Below are 16,070 nucleotides of genomic sequence, written 5' to 3'. Positions count from 1 at the left end.
TCTGTGGCCTGCATTGTGCAGGAGGTCAGACTAGATGATCATAATGGTCCCTTCTGACCTTAATATCTATGAATCTATGAAAGCGTCTTTATTACACTAGGATATAAGCAAATTCATTGCCTTTAAAAGCTCTTGCTCTGGGTCACTTGCAGCTTTTAATCATCCTCAGCAGGTGAGGAGATCCCAAGACAAGAGGTGCTTATTTCCACCCCAGCTGCCTTCCCAATAGCTACATTGTCAATTTGACTAAGATATGAAGCCCTTGGTGTATCTCCTTGCGCTGAACTCAGCTCATCTTTGTTTCAGGCGGTTGGGAACAATGCGGCAGGCGGCAGCCCAGAGTATGCGGTTATAGATTCTCCTGCAGCCACTGACCAAACAGGATTTTACAGCAATGTTGAGACCCCTCCTAACTCTGACTGCAATTATGCGGAAATCCAGCCCCACTGTCAGGTAGGACGAAACTGCAACAGCTGTCATGAGGAGCTCAGGGCTGCAGCTAAGTCAAGATCACCCACTCAGGGCTCAGCTGGAAATACTTAACAAGGCAGGGAACTCCCCTCCCTGCCAGCTCTGCAGACTTAAGTTAAACTTGACTTGTTTAAAACTGGACTCAAGACTGCAACCCGTAGTCAGACAAATAATCCCAAGCACTTCAATGGGGCTACCTGCATGAGTGAGAGTTGCAGGGTAGACCCACAGCATAGGAAGCAATCTGGTGTTGGGATCTGGGTGACCAAGTCAGTTTTTCTAGAAGAAAGTCTCTTCCCCCTGCTCTCTACTAGAGCCACTCCACACACCACAGAGCCTCCTGCACCTCCCTTCACTTTCTCAGGACAGGGACCAATAGCAGAAACACGAACAATCCTTTTGCGTGCTGTGCAGGCCAACGCCAAGTGACCAGACAAACACGTCCCCTTTGAGAAGTCCCCCAAGTAACCCCAGCCAGGCGAGTTTCTAGTTTCCTCAGTGTTCCAGGAGGGAAGCTGGCCTTTTCCCTAGACACCAGCTCAGGAGAGGAGCCACAGAGGAGCCGGTCTCAGGTTCCATCTGCCGGTGCCTGCCAGCCGGGGTCCCGGCCACCGGCCCCGCTCAGCCCGCTGCCAGTCTGGGATTCTGTCGGGGGCCCCTGTAAACGTAAAATTTATTACTGGCACGTGAAATCTTAAATTAATGAAGACTTGGCACGACACTTCTCAAAGGTTGCCGACCCCTGGACTAGTGACCTAATGCCTGGGATAGCAAAAGTGCAGTTGGGTTTCAATTCCCTGTTCTGCCCCTTGCTTCCTTTTCCTGTTTATACAGATCAGCTGCAGGGCAGGGCTCCCTGCTTGCACCCAGGCTGCTTTGGCTGAAAGGGGTAATGCACCCATCCATAGACACTTTAAGGATCTCAGAGATAAGTCCTCAACACAGCCCAGACAAGTCACTTGGTTAAAGGGACCTGCTGAAGTTCATGAAGCCAGGGTCTTCTCAGCCGCAGCTACTTGGGCTCCTATTCTAGCTTCTTCCCTCTGATCAATGAGGTTTTTATTTCAGGGTTCAGAAGAGGTTTCTTATGCCATGGTGACGATTTCTACCCCTGACCAGCAGCCCATCTATGCCAACGTGGAGCAGCGCCCCAAGAAAACATGCCCAGCCAAGCCCCCTGAGGAAACCCTGTACAGCGCTGTGAAGAAGCCAACCAAACACTAACCCTGGATAGGAGGCCGAGTGGTGATGGGGGGCTGCATGGTCCTTATCCAAGCTGCTTGATCCCTACCTGGCAACATGTGAAGCAACAGGGTTTAGAAGCCAATCTGACCTGTACAAACTCCGCCAGCTGTTGTAGGCAGAGGACTTACGGACACACTCAGCCTGGACCTGGAGTCTGTTGGTTTGTCTGATGGACAGGTGGCCTGATGGAACTAAACAGTTGCTGTTATCTTGTGAGGAGTGAGTTCAAAGAGCCACTTGCTGGGCTTACGGACAATGAAACTCCCCAGGATCTGGTCAGCAGGACAAGAGAGAAACCGTGGCTCTGTGGTTAAAGAGTTGTCAGATGTTTTCCGTTTCACAAGAGTTTTAAACCTTTCGTTTACAAAATTCTCATTGAAGTGGCAAAATCTAAAATCCAGAACATGAACTTTGAGCATAACTGGATTTGTTCCTGGCCTGATGAAACATGTACCCATTTTGCAAGAAATCTAAGACACTCTGGGCTCTGTCCTTTAGCCACATTGTTGCTCCTCAAATGCTAATTGCCCAAAGATCAGTTATGCAGAGGGGGCATTTGCCTACAGAGTATTTTGTAACTTTCTAGTCATAACTTCCTCGACAGGAGAACCCCTCCCGTCGGTGATAGGTCATGTCTACACTGAAGCACTACAGGGGCACAGCTGCACCGGTGCCGTTGTAGCCTTTCAAGTGGAGACAAGCCCCCAGTCACTATCTCCAAACACAAAACTTTAACAAGCACCTGGCTGTGTTAAGGCAAAAGGAACTTGCCAAGTGCATGGGCCATGTGACAGTCAGAGGAGCTGAGCTCTTGATATAAACGCATATGAGGTCACTGTTAAGGTTTTGCATTAGTGTGCAAGTTTGATGACATTGGGTACACATTGCTTTTGGTTGTTTAGAAACGGAAGTGGAAGCCTGAAAGGCTGAAATGCGTAACTCCCAGCTCTACAGCAATACAAACATGGACAGGAATGCCAAAGTCTTTCCTCTTAGCTTTTTATTTCCATGTGTTAACAGTTTTGGATGGAGGCATGTGTTGGGGTGTAACCTTGGCTGCCACTGTTCTTGCTAATTGTGTCTAGCTCTGCCATACCAAGAGGGCTCAGTAGAGATCAGGGCCCAGTTGTGCTGGGAGCTGTACAAATACCAAATAAGAGACTGCCCCTGCTGTGAACTGTTTCCAGTCTAAATAGGGACAAGAGACATGACAGTTGGGGGTAGGACAAAGTGGAGCTGGTCAGAAAACAGACATTTTTGCCTATGAGAAATTAAAAAAAAAAAAATCTTTGTTCAAAATTTCAGCTGAAAATTTTCAGGTTTTCCCAGAAGTTTTGAACTTATTAAAAACAAGAATTTTCATTTTGAATCATCTTTTTTATTTGACTTAAAGTATTGTTTCACTTCAGTTCCCCCCAAAAAAGCCTGACGCAAGCAATCCACGTCAAAACAAAACTAACAGTTTCATTTCATTTTGAAATGTTGATTCAAAAAATAAAATAAAAAATCATCTCAAATTTGCCTGCAGGAAGGCACACACCTTTCACTGGAATTTTCCCACAAAGTTTTCCGTTTCAGTTACACATTGTTCAGCAGCAGGAAAGCTTTCCACACTAAACCTTTCAACCAGATCTAAGAACAAAGTTAAAACGTTAAGTGGCATGTGGTGCCACTCGGTGGGTCCATTTTCTGCGGCTGTTATTGCTGAGGGGGTCCATTTTCTGTAAGATTAGGCTGGGTCACTGGGCAGCAGGGAGTTGGTTTACATGCTCCACACACATTTCAGGACCTCCTTGCGATTGCAGCTGCCATTTTCCGCCAGGCCCTGCTGTAATCGGTCATGATGCAAGTATCACCCCACAAAAGCAGGAACCCAGCGACCACAGTAATCAAACGACCGTGCGCTGAGTAGGACACCAGCCACTTCCCCCTTAGTCCTTCCCGAGGGAAGTGAGTTAGCGTACATAAGAGGAACCCTTGCAGTGAAAGAACTAGTTAGAGAGTCTGTTTCATTGCAAACGCCTACAGGAGAAACCCGGACCCGGTGCTGCCTAGGAATACAAAGGAAGGATTTTCCTGGAGAGAGACTCACCTGGAACCGACGTCCCACCAGGCTGCGGGGAGAGGCAGAGCAATGAGGCTTTTCCCCATTCTGGGTTGGATGCTCTTCCCAGGTAAGGCAGCAGAGAGGTGCGTATGCACCCGCAGGAACAGCCGGCGTTGTGGCTCCTGGGGCCCGTCGCGCACCCACACGTGTGTGTGTGGTCTGGGAGCGGCTGCTGAGGAGGGATTCCAGGAACGGTCCCTGGGCCTGCAGGAGCCGCAGTGCGCCGCTCCGGAGACTGGGATTTTGTGCCTTTGCCAAAGTACCTGCCACTCGGTCGGGGCGTGTCATTTGAACGGCTCCTCGCGGTTGGTGCCGCTGCCCGATCAATAGGAGCTTTTTTTTGCGGAGATCCCTGTTGGCAAAGGTACGGCAGGTTGGTGCTTTACATGTGTAAGTTACCAAAAACTCCCCAGCCCAGAAGGGGACAACGGGACTGTCCCAGTCTCTCTCTCTCTCTGTGCCCACGAAGTCTGTGTAAAGTTACACTTGCTCCCACATTTTTCCCGTGATGCTCTGTCGGGGGGGTTACGGGGTGTCCAGACTTACAGCAGCCCCTAGGACGTTTTCTGAGCGCCAGCCACCCTCTGCGCTTCCTGGCAGGGCGGAGACGTCTCCCTGCCCCCGGCTCAGGGATTAGGGGAGGGGAAACTCCCCCGGGGTGGGTGTCTCTCCCCCGGAGTTAGGGATGACGGAGCCAGTACAAAGGAAGGGGACCGGGGATCGCGCAGACCCAGTTTCCCCTCATGGACTCTGAGCGGAGCGGGGTGTTAACGGCAACCTGCCCCTTTCTGGGGGGGCTGGGGGTGGAGTCCTTGTTTGGGGGGGCTACAGCCCGGCAGGCCATGGGGTGCGGCCCTCCCTCTCCCAGCGTGGCCAGGCTCCGGTCACACGGCTCAGGGGCTCGCAACATTCCCCGGGGCGCTGGGGGCATTTTGTGTTTCTTCCGACGGAAACGACGCCCCGGCTCTGGTCTCTGTCTCTCGCAGGCTGCTGGGCGGTGACGGGCCCCGGGGCAGTGAGCGGGCTCCTGGGCGGGTCGGTGGCTGTGCGGTGCCGGTACCGGGGCGGCTTTGAGGATTATCTGAAGTTCTGGTGCCGGGAAGGTGGAAGTTGGCACTGTTCCAACTGGCTTCACATCGTGGAGACCAATGGGTCGGAGGCCGAGGTGAGGCGGGGCAGAGTCTCCATCCGGGACAATCACACCGAGCTCGCCTTCACCGTGACCGTGGAGAACCTGACCCGGGCAGACGCCGGCACGTACCACTGCGGGGTCGGGAAGTCTGGGCCTGACCCCAGGGCCGCTGTGAAACTCACCGTCTCCCCAGGTAAATCCCGGCGCCGCTCTTCAAGGTGAGGCGGGAGCGCGGGGCCCGCAGCCAGGCAGGCCGGTGTCCGGCGCTCCGGCCACACGAAGCCTTTGGGCTCTGCGGGGCCGCAGCACGAGGCGGGGGTGGGGGGACACCGGGGTGTCTGTCAAGGCGCTGCCCCGGAGAGTCGATTTTAGATCCGTGCCAGTTTCCTAGGGCCCCGCCCAGCGCTCGCCCCGGGGAACACGGTGCGCGCCCCTCACCGAGGCCCGCCGGCAGCGCCTGTAAATAACTTGGCAGGGCAGTTTCTTCCTGCCCTGGCTCGTGTCCCGCCCCGCGTGGGGAGGGGCGTTTGCAGGGGGGAAGGGGCTCTGCTTTCACCCTGGGCCCTTCTCATCCTAGTTTGTGTGTGTCCAGCCCTCGTCTGGACCCTGCTGACTCGTGTTTGCTCACTGACCTCCCAGTTACTCGCTCGGCTTTAAGGGTCGGAGGGCCTTGACGGTGGGGCTGTTAGTGCCCTGTGGGACTCCTCCTGAACTGGGAGAGGACAGGAGCTGGCTGCAGTGGGGTCTGGGTATCACTGTGGCTGACAGGAATGGGGAAGTTCCAAGTGAATAAAAGACTAGCAGTGTCAACCTGTGGAACTCCTCGACACATGATATGGTGAAGGTCAACCCTATAACAGGGTTAAAAAAATAATTAGATAAGTTCATGGAGAACAGGTCCATCAGTGGCTATTAGCCAGGATGGGCATGGATACAACCCCATGCTCTGGATGTCCCTAGCCTCTACTTGCCAGAAGCTGGAAATGGGTGACAGGGGATGGATCACTTGATGATGACCTGTTCTGTTCATTCCCTCTGAAGCACCAGACATTGGTCACTGTCAGAAGACAGGATACTGGGCTAGATGGACCATTGATCTGACCCCTATGGCCGTTCTTATGCTCTTAGGAGAGGGCTGGTGTTTTGTGGGGACCAGCCCCCCAGCTTTATGCTCTACCCCACTGGTTAAGGGGAAATATAAATATTGGCCCTGCCCTTTAGTTCCCCGCCCCCCCCCCACCCCACCCCAAATACACAAATCTCACCTTCATAAAGAATTCCCATTAGTGGAATCCAATTCCAGACATGATATCTTCGTGGATTGACTTGTGATCTTTGATACTCTCAGGTTGCACCCCCTCAGTGCAGACAGTGCGCCCAGAAATGAGCGTAGCAAGGTGGCATTGTTTCCCTACTGTGGCAGGGAAATCAGTAACCAGTGTTTCTTCCAGGCAGAAGGACTCTGCCCTGATTCAGCATCTGGACGCAGAGACTCCTCACTGCACTTAAACCAGATAAAGGACATGCGCGAAAAACAGAGACAGTTTACACATTTGCTAAAAAGCTGTCGATGCTGGCAGCTTTCGCCAGCTGAAGCCCTGTTCCCCGGCTTCTTTCATCTTGCAGCCGCGGCTGTGGGGTACCAGCCAGAGAGAGAGGGGCAAAGAGAACAGTGAGGGTGGGTGTGCTCTGTTGCTGTAATGTTAGTTCAGCAAAGCATGGTATGGCCAGAAGTGAAGAATCTGTGGCTAAAATTCGGTGCTCAACCTCCGGGTGGCACACCCCAGGGGGAGGGGGGCAAAGATGGCTTTAAGTTGCCCTGGCATCTTTCCAGTTCTGAGCTGTCACATGAACTAGGTAGAGGAGTGGCTGCTGTAATTTCCCACAACCTGTCCCCATGGGCTCCCATGTACTACTCTGCATCCCCCAGCAGCAGAGAGTTTCTATGGCCCTAAGTGACAGAGAGAGACATGCCCCCCCTCCGCCCCCACCTCCAGCCTGGCATTCCCCATGCCAATGTTTTCAGTGGTGGGAGGCAGCACAGGGCCACTTGTTGCAGCCTGATGCAGTTCTTATGCTGGGGCAATTCTGCCCTGGTGACTGCAGGGCTTTCATGGCTCCTCCACCCCATCAGACCAGCTTGCGGGGGCCTCAGCAGAGTGGAGAATCCCTCCCCTGTGTCTCTGGAAACCTAAACCTCTTTTTTAGGAGCAAGAATCTTTAGTGCCATTGAGAAAACGGCATTTCGTCCCATGGAATCTGATTTACTGAGTCTGTTTTTATCCACAGCTAATTATTCCCCAACCTCAACAGAAACGTCATCATCAGCGATAGTGCAACCAGCTGCTTCTTCCCCCTCAATATCTACTTCCCTCGGGACAAATGCTGAGAAAGGGAAATCCAGCTTCTCCACTAACCATGACACCACTCCCTCGGGGTGAGTATCAATGCTCCAGCCAGGGTCGCTTTTATGGGTGCGTCCACACTGCAGCTGGGTGCGAGCTCCCAGCCTGGGTACCCAGACTTGCGATAGTGGGGCTTGCGATAATGTGCTGAAAATAGCTGTGCGGACTTTGGAGCCTGGGCTCTCACACTCACACCTACCCCTAGGCGTGATGACAGCCCAGACCACAAAGTCTAGGCAACAGCTACTTTTAGCACACTAGGGTGAGCTCCCACTACACCAGGAGGTCTGCGCGGGCTGGAAGGATCCCTCCCAGCTGCAGAGTAAACATACCCTATGGGCTGCCAGCCTCACTGGAATCAGTGCAACGTCAAGGGGTATATAAAACGCAATAGTGAACTGTGAAGGAAGACAAGGGGGTATATACCCCCTGACGTCGCACTGATTCCTTGCTCCTGTGCTTAAAATTATGCACGTTCTTAGCTCTATCAGGTCACGTCTGATTACAACCCTCCCCCATTAAACCACTAAGACGTGCCCGTGCCTGCTGAGAAAGCCATGTGGTCATACTGCTGTAACCGTCCCCCTTCCTCATTCATTTCCCTCCTGACAGCTAGTTTCTCCCACTTCCCGCACCAGATCTGAGAGTCTGCCCCTGCAAGCACTAGGCACATGAGCCATCTGAGTCACATGACTAGTCCCACGGACATCTACATCCTGGTCTATACCATCTATTCCTGACAAGGAGAGTCCGCAAAGGGTGCAGCTGAGTCAGCGCTGAACAAGCTCCAACTGTAGACAAGCTGCAAGATCTAGAGCCAAAATATTTCAAAATAAGAAATTTTAAAATCGAATGATCTTTTCCCTGTATATTTTGTTCACTTTTTGAGCTCTGTGCATCTTCCAGAATGAAAGCCGACTGGTCAGTTTCACTTTTGCGTCTAATTAGTTCCACTCCAGCCCATGTACTGACTAGCATAATCCTGCCAGGTTTGGGTTGCCAGATGCCAGCGCTGCAAGTGGCATCCTTACTTATTTACACTGGAATTTAAAACAAGGCATGGAAACATCTCTGTTGGTCTAAGGTTTTTGTAAACGTTTTTACAACATCTAATTTGGGGCCAAATTTGAGCTGACACTGTTCCTTTCAACAAAATAAGATTTCTATCCGCTAAAATTAAAAGTGGATTAAAACTACAGAATCCCGGGCACCAGGAAAAAATCTAAAAGGAAACCAAAATGTCTAAGGCCCTTATCCTGCAAACCCTTCCACGTGCTTGCTTAACTTTAAGCATGTTTAGAACGTTAAGTATTTGCTTAAAATGTTTGTAGGACTGGAGCTGAAAATACCAAAGAATTAACAAAAAAGTCACCACAAGTTAGTTTTAAAGCACATATTTATCAGCTATACTAGAGAGGCTGTTGGTCATTTCTGCTCATCTCAAAGACAAGACTAAAAAAAGGGACAAATGAAGTTAGTTAAGTAGCTGGCTATGCATATGCTCATGCAGTGTGAGACAGTGTCCAGATAAAATCCTATGCATGATAAATGAGCCATGGGGGGATGAGGGGGCGGAAATCACCAGATTAACGCAGCTGTGGACATCCTTAAACTTGCCCCACCCAGCATCAGCTACACATTTGTGTCAGCTGCGCAGGAGGAGTTGGCTGGGTGTGACCAACCCACCTAAGGGAATCCAGACAAAGTTTCACCCTCAAAAGTTTCTGTGACCTTGGCAGACAACAAGTGGGGGGGCGGTAATATTATCTACGAATAAAAGTGCTGATACAGCTAGAGCAGGTTTAAAATAAAAGTGACATTTATTTCCTCCAATGCACCAGGCCCTGGCCTGTGTCTCGCTCCCCCACATGCACAAGGCACAGACCATGCCTGCTACATCAGACTCTTCCTACAGACTGCACGATCTTCCTGGCTACTCACATTTGTATTTGATACAGGTGCCATTTTAGAGGTGACCAGAGTTAGATTTGGCCCGGACTAGGATATTAATCTGCTGGACCCCGTGGGCCTGGTGCACGACAAACAGTTGCTCCTGGCTGAATTAGCAGTTGAAGGAGAAAGTGTGAAAACAGACATTATCTCTTTTTCCAGCAGGTCCCAAGACTCAGACATCCTCTTCTACGTCCTGATACCATGCGTCCTACTGGTTCTCATTTTGTTGCTGCTCGCTGCTGTGATGTTGGTAAGACTGTCCAAGAAGAGGAAAAAAGGTAAGTGAAATCCTGCACGTGTCCTCAAATGAGTCATGTTTCTGATCCTCGCTGCTTCTCTCCTTCCCCCCCTCTTCCCCAAATGGGAAAGTCCAGAACTCCACAAAGCACAGGGGCTGGAAATACGGACACTGCCGCACCCCGTGGCTTGAAGTGGTTTCCATCATATACAGGGTTTACAGTTTGGTTCAGTGGCTCTCAGCACCCACGATACGCATTGTTCCAGCGCCCCTGCCACCAAGTGACTTCTGTGCTTATTGCACCCTGCTGAGCTCGACAGAGCATGTCTGAAATGCATGAGAGACCCGTGTGCAACATTGTCCAAAACTGCAAATAACTCTGGTTATGGTGTTTGTTCTACATCTCTGTTGGAGCTGGGCAAAGTTTTACCACCAAAATTATTTTTCAGTGAAAAATACAAACTCAGCAACACCAAACGTTTTGCCAAGTCCTGTCGAATTGTTTCAGGGGGGAAAAAAAAACAATCCTACACATCCAAAAAAACCTGATCTATTTCATATTAAAATGTCAAAAGTAAATATTTGGGTTTTTCAATTTGAAACAAATTGTTTCAAAAATTATGTAAAAACCAATCAAATGTTGAAAATGGTCAAAACTGAAGAGAAACATTTCAATTTTATCTAAACAAATCGTTTCATTTAACCTGGAAAAAAAAAAGTGATTTCATTGTTTTGAAGTTGCCAGCTCCCTTCTATCCGTTATTTGCCCAGCTCTAAACTGCATACACCCCCTCCCCCCATGCTATGTAGCTGCTTACTCCATCACTGAAATCAGTGGGACTACCTGTGGAATAAAGGTGCTACCCTAAGTAAGGGTATCAGAGTCTGACCCTAAACACCAAGGTCTCCTTTCCTTTCACTCGCTGCGTCACTACATGGCTTGAGAGCTCAGGTGAGCTCTGATCAGTCCAGGATCTGGCGGTGTGTGGATAGTGATGGATCATTTCAGGGTCATTCAGTTCCACAGGATCAGCTGATACTAAAAACATTACAGCACTCTACGCTGATTGCCTCAGACAATGGAGCGCAGCTGTTGTAAGCTGTGGCTTTTTGGACCATTCCTGTCGAAGAGACCATTTTCCTGTGGGAGCTTTTGCTAGCACTGAAGGATCTTTTCAACTTTGGTTGTATTGAGTGGATGGATTTATGCTGACGTGCCCCTGTTTGGTTTGGTTCAGCAGGCCAGGTCCGCACTGAGTCTAAAGAGAAGCTGGAGTTTGGTTCAGAGGGCTGTATTGTGCAGGTGATGGAAAGCGGTCACTGACTGGTGCAGTTGGCCGGATCTCAGTTAGCACCTAAAGAATAGACCCATTTCCTTTTGGATCAGTGGCAGGGCAGCAGGGAGGTAACCTAGACTCAATGGCTGGATTTACTGGGGCACTGCAGTTTTGATACATTTCTGGTCTTCTGAGCTCAGTGTGTGTGTCCCCTGAAAAACAGTTACAGGTCAGCCCTGCAACTTAGAACGGCAAAGCTGTGAGAGCCGCAGTTACCCCCTTACCTGTTGCTGTAACTTGGCTCTAATTCGATCTCTTTTCTGTCTCATCCAGCTCTTTCAGGAGCATCTGTGCAGAGGGACAAGAAAATCAACCTGTCAAATTTGGTAAGGCAAACCATAATATGTCCTGGTAACATCACCTCTTAAATTCTGTCCTAGGGATGTGTAATATCACAGTTGCGGGGGAGGGGAGTGTGACGGGTTGGGTCACAGAGACCCCCTTGGGGCTGCTACCTGATATGCTGAGACTACCTCTGAGCCTGTTTTCCCTGCCAGCTTGGGACTTCAGCACCCTGTCTTTTTGAGCCAGATACACTAGCCTGCTGCAAACACGGACCCAGGTCTGAACCACGTCCTCCAAAAGCTGCAGACTTAACTGAAAACAGCTTAAGAAGTGCTCCTGACTCCAGCACCCAGACACCCAGTTCCCAATGGGGTCCAAACCCCAAATAAATCTGTTTTACTCTGCATAAACCTTAGTCAGACTAGCAACCTAGGGCCTCGGATAGCAAAAGTGCAGTTGGGTTTCAGTTCCCTGTTCTGCCCCTTGCTTCCTTTTCCTGTTTATATAGCTCAGCTGCAGGGCAGGGCTCCCTGCTTGCACCCAGGCTGCTTTGGCTGAAAGGGGTAATGCACCCATCCATAGACACTTTAGGGATCTCAGAGATATGTCCTCAATACACAGCCCAGACAAGTCACTTGGTTAAAGGGACCCGCTGAAATTCATGAAGCCAGGATCTGCTCAGCCACAGCTACTTGGACTCCTATTCTAGCTTCTTCCCTCTGATCAATGAGGTTTTTATTTCAGGGTTCAGAAGAGGTTTCTTATGCCACGGTGACGATTTCCACCCCCGACCAGCAGCCCATCTATGCCAACGTGGAGCAGCGCCCCAAGAAAACACGCCCAGCCAAGCCCCCTGAGGAAACCCTGTACAGCGCTGTGAAGAAGCCAACCAAACACTAACCCTGGATAGGAGGCCGAGTGGTGATGGGGGGCTGCATGGTCCTTATCCAAGCTGCTTGATCCCTACCTGGCAACATGTGAAGCAACAGGGTTTAGAAGCCAATCTGACCTGTACAAACTCCGCCACCTGTTGTAGGCAGAGGACTTACAGACACACTCAGCCTGGACCTGGAGTCTGTTGGTTTGTCTGATGGACAGGTGGCCTGATGGAACTAAACAGTTGCTGTTATCTTGTGAGGAGTGGGTTCAAAGAGCCAGTGGCTGGGCTTACAGACAATGAACCTCCCCAGGATCTGGTCAGCAGGACACGAGAGAAACGTTGTATCTGTGTTTGAATATCATACATCTGGTGCAAAAAGGGAGCTTAGCGGGACCACGAAGCAAACCTGCCTGCAAGAGGAGTTTCCTCCATATCAGGAGAGAGAGTAGTTCCCCCTGTCACCACCTCTGACAGCAAGTTAAACCGGAAACAGACCCAGGCATCCGAGAGATAGATGGAAAGATAATTTACATGCTCACAGGTCTCCTGGTGATTAAATCTATCAAGCTCTGGAATCAAATCAGGTCAAGCATCTACATCCCAGCCTGTTTTCATACAGAAACTTAAAACCCCTGGAACTGAATTTTGAACTGGTTGGACACAGGGCAATCATCATCTACAGAGAGGAGAAGTGCATGGGGAGGAACCTGGGCCTCAGAGTTGTCTCTATGCATTACTGGGGGGATGGTCTTATTAAGGTTGCCTCCCCAACACTTCCCATTATAAAACCCCATTTTGGTTGCTTATAACTTTGCCAAATTTGAATTTTAAATTTTCTTAGCCAGGTGTCTCCCTCAGAATTATTTTTTTTGTTTTGTTTGTTGTTGTTGTTTTTTAAGCTTCAACCATACAGTTCAGATATTCCTGAGAACAAGGCTAGGGATAAATATGCTGCCTTGCAATGTTAATAAAAATTCTCTCTCTTTTCTTTGAGAAGCTGTAGTGCCCACACACTTTGCAGCCAGGACTTGAAATCTGGTAGACCGTGGCCCGTGTCTCAGGGACATACCTTTTGCTGTGAAAATCCAGTCAAATTTGGCCAATTTATAAGCCTTTGAAAAATCCGTGTTTGTACATGCTCAGTAAAAACTTCTTCCAGTTGCACAGACCACCATTAATTTCAGCATCCCCTAACTTTTCATTGCTTGATTTTGCAACCTTAATGTTATTTTAATGTCGGTTTTTTGCATGCAATATGTTATGCAAGGAGGGCCTTCTAACCACCGTCTTTCCCTCACCCTGCAGTATGGACTGATGGCGTGAAAGTTTTATTTATTTTTCTAGCATGAACTACCCTAGATTTAAGCCTCTTTCTTCTTGCAAAGGGAATTTGTGACCATCCAGAAACAATGGATTATTATAAATTATGTCTCACTGGCATCAATCATTTATACTGCATGACTAGCGTTAATCAGGCTTCCTACAGAAAGCCCAATGAGTGTGAGAGGGTCGAAAAGCAACTAAACATTGCTGCACTTGTTAATAAACATCTGGAGCCAGCCATGAATTTCATGCATTGCTGTGAACCATGGGAAACAAAGGCTCCTGGAAACAGAAAGCATAATAAAAAAAGAAGATCTGGCTTGCGTTGGAGGTGCTGAGCTAAGGTGTATAAGATCTAGATTCAATTCCCTTGTCTACCACAGACTTCCTCTGTAACTATGGGAAAATCACTTATCTCTGGGTGTCAGTTCCTCATCTACAAAACAGAAGTACTGCTACTTCCCAAAGATTTTGTGAGAGTAAATTAATGAATGTCTGAAACGCTCACTTACTACAAGGAGTGGGGTTGTAACAGTGTCAGCACCCATCTCTTGCGAGCGCCCCCTTCTGGACAACATATGCCTGTAATTACTCAGTTTTTTCACAGGGCAGCACCCACCTCTTCTCACAGGCACCCACTTTTTAGTTAGGTGTGAGCCCTGCTTTTCTTTGGGTTCTTACACCAGGGTGGCACCCGCCTCTCACGAGTGTCCCCCGGCCACTGGTTGTATCAGTGACTCAGCCCTCCAGCCAAGTCACACACACCATCCCCCCTTCTGGGGTATACAGTCTGTCTTTCTCACGGTCCTGGTAGGGGGCCCAAGCACCAAGGCTTCCTCCCCAGGGACACTGCCTTCTTTAACAGCCCAACAGGGGCCCATCTCAGCACCCACAGTTGGTGTCCTTACAGCAACCCTCGCTTGGGCTCAGTCTTCAACCAAACCAGCACGGTACCCTCGCCTGGTCTGGCTAAGTTCTGGGCTCAGTCCCCTGAGCTCAGCCTGTCCACAGTCCTGCTGCTCTTCCAGCAACCCAGACCTACATCTTCAAGCTCCAGGCAACACACTGCTCTCCTGCTGCTGCTTCCTTTTTTATGGCCCTTCTAGCCCCTGATTGGTTGCTCCAGCAGCCCCTCTGATTGGCTGCTTCTCTGCAGCCACTCTAGGCCACCTGGAGGACTTCTCTGCTTTTTGGAGGGGGCAGGGCAAAGCAGGGTCAGGAGGTTTTCAGCAGGGGGCCTCCAGAGCTAGTCCACCCCATCACAGGGGTCAATAAAAGTATCTAGATAGATAATTTGCATGCCACGAGGGATTAAATTAGTTTCTTAAACTAAGAACCCCTCAGCAGTGTTAAAAATAACTTCTCAAGTGCATGGATCATGTGACAGTCAGCAATGCTGATCTCTTGATATAACTGATTAAAAAAAAAAAAGCATACAAGGTCTCTGTTAAGGTTTTGTATTAGGCTGCAAGTTTGATAAAGTTTGGTACATATCACGTCTTTGGTACCTGTTGGACTTGGAAGTGAAAGCCTTATGGAATGTCGACGTGCATTATTGAGAGTGTTCTAGGCAATGTGAAAGTGGAAAGGAATGCAAAAGACATCTTTTTATTTCCATGCTCTAAAGGGGGAGGAGGGGAGGTGTCCTGATGCAATATTACCTGCCACTAAATATAGTTTTTCTTTGCTAATTATTTCTAGTACAGTAGCACTCAGAAGCCCAAATCAAGATCAGGGCCCGGTTGCCCTGAAACTTGTACAAATACAAAATATGAGCCTGTCCCTTCTCCAAAGTGCTTACAATTCAACTATGGGCAGGATGTGATAGGTGGATGTAGGGCAAAGCAGTGCTGGTCACAGACTAGACGTTTTTCCCCATGAAAAATTTCAAACATAGACTCTGTTTGAACTTCTCCAAATTTCCCACAGGAAGCTTCAAACTGATTCAAAACAAGAATTTTCATTCTCAAATCAACAGTTTGTTCAACTAAAAGTGTCATTTGTTTGGTTTTTCTGAAAAAAAATCTAATTAAAAGGACATTTTAAGCAAAGGCAAAATTAAAATTTCTCTTTTCCTTTGAAATGTCCATTCAAAGTAAAAAATTTCATTTTGAATTTTACTGAAGAAACTGAAATCTTTCATTGGACTTTTCCTGTTACGAAACAGGATGTTAACATAACCTGCAGCCATCTTGTACACTTAGCCACTATAAGCTGGAAGCAAGGACACCACGTAGTCAGGAATAGTTTGACCTGGGTACAACCAAAGCAGACAAAATAGCCCCACAGCTTCAGTGTTTGTCTGGGAGGTGAGAAAGTGACAGGGTCATGGGAATGAAAGGGAGCGTGAAGAACTGATCTTGGCTCTGGGTGTCTGTGATTATAAGTTTTGTTTTTTGCTGAGAGCGGCTTTACGGATAAGTAGAAATTATGAGGGATTTTTTTTTGTTGTGTTTTTTTAAACTGTTGCTAGAGAAATGGTCAGCCTATTAGAGATGTTCTGAGTTATTTGCCTTAAGTAAGGTATAAAAAGATTAGCAAATCTTCCCCATGGCTAGGAGGAAGGCTGGCCGCTGGAGACCTGCTACTGGACACCACCTCAGACTTTGGGTAACTATATCTGGGGTGCTCGCAACTATTGCTATTTTGTGTGTGTGCTGTAGACTCAATAAAAATAAGGCTTTGGGGATGAAA

General features: G+C 48.9%; 2 protein-coding genes and 1 long non-coding RNA gene across 6 annotated transcripts in view; 2 read left to right on the top strand and 1 right to left on the bottom strand.

The window, feature by feature from the left end:
• LOC102930178 (CMRF35-like molecule 6) overlaps positions 1-3,085 on the top strand; it is a 15,055-nt gene extending 11,970 nt beyond the window's left edge. For 2 of the 3 annotated variants that reach the window (XM_043527667.1, XM_037913652.1), the window contains exons 6-7: positions 307-453; positions 1,540-3,085. In XM_043527667.1, coding sequence (XP_043383602.1) covers positions 307-453; positions 1,540-1,695 — 303 coding nt within the window. In that variant the 3' untranslated portion in view covers positions 1,696-3,085. The remainder of the gene's footprint in view (positions 1-306; positions 454-1,539) is intronic. The other variant, XM_043527668.1, reaches the window with a different exon arrangement.
• Positions 1-3,943, bottom strand: part of LOC119567512 — an 8,037-nt gene extending 4,094 nt beyond the window's left edge. The window contains exon 1 of the long non-coding RNA XR_005227553.2: positions 3,809-3,943. This is a non-coding gene — a long non-coding RNA (uncharacterized LOC119567512). The remainder of the gene's footprint in view (positions 1-3,808) is intronic.
• Positions 3,758-16,070, top strand: LOC102937153 (CMRF35-like molecule 2). Of its 2 annotated transcripts, none has more exons than XM_043527672.1 (6): positions 3,758-3,890; positions 4,810-5,148; positions 7,245-7,392; positions 9,476-9,591; positions 11,162-11,214; positions 11,918-16,070. In XM_043527672.1, exons 1-6 carry the CDS (start codon positions 3,851-3,853, stop codon positions 12,071-12,073), a joined length of 852 nt encoding a protein of 283 aa, XP_043383607.1. In that variant the 5' UTR covers positions 3,758-3,850; the 3' UTR covers positions 12,074-16,070. The 2 variants fall into 2 exon arrangements, with proteins under 2 accessions (XP_043383607.1, XP_037769583.1); XM_037913655.2 differs by having other exon boundaries at positions 9,473-9,591.

Source organism: Chelonia mydas, chromosome 14 (assembly GCF_015237465.2).
Source record: "Chelonia mydas isolate rCheMyd1 chromosome 14, rCheMyd1.pri.v2, whole genome shotgun sequence".
In the NCBI taxonomy this organism is placed as follows: domain Eukaryota; kingdom Metazoa; phylum Chordata; order Testudines; family Cheloniidae; genus Chelonia; species Chelonia mydas.
The sequence above is the reverse complement of the archived record's forward strand: the minus strand, read 5'-3'. Positions and strand labels throughout refer to the sequence as shown.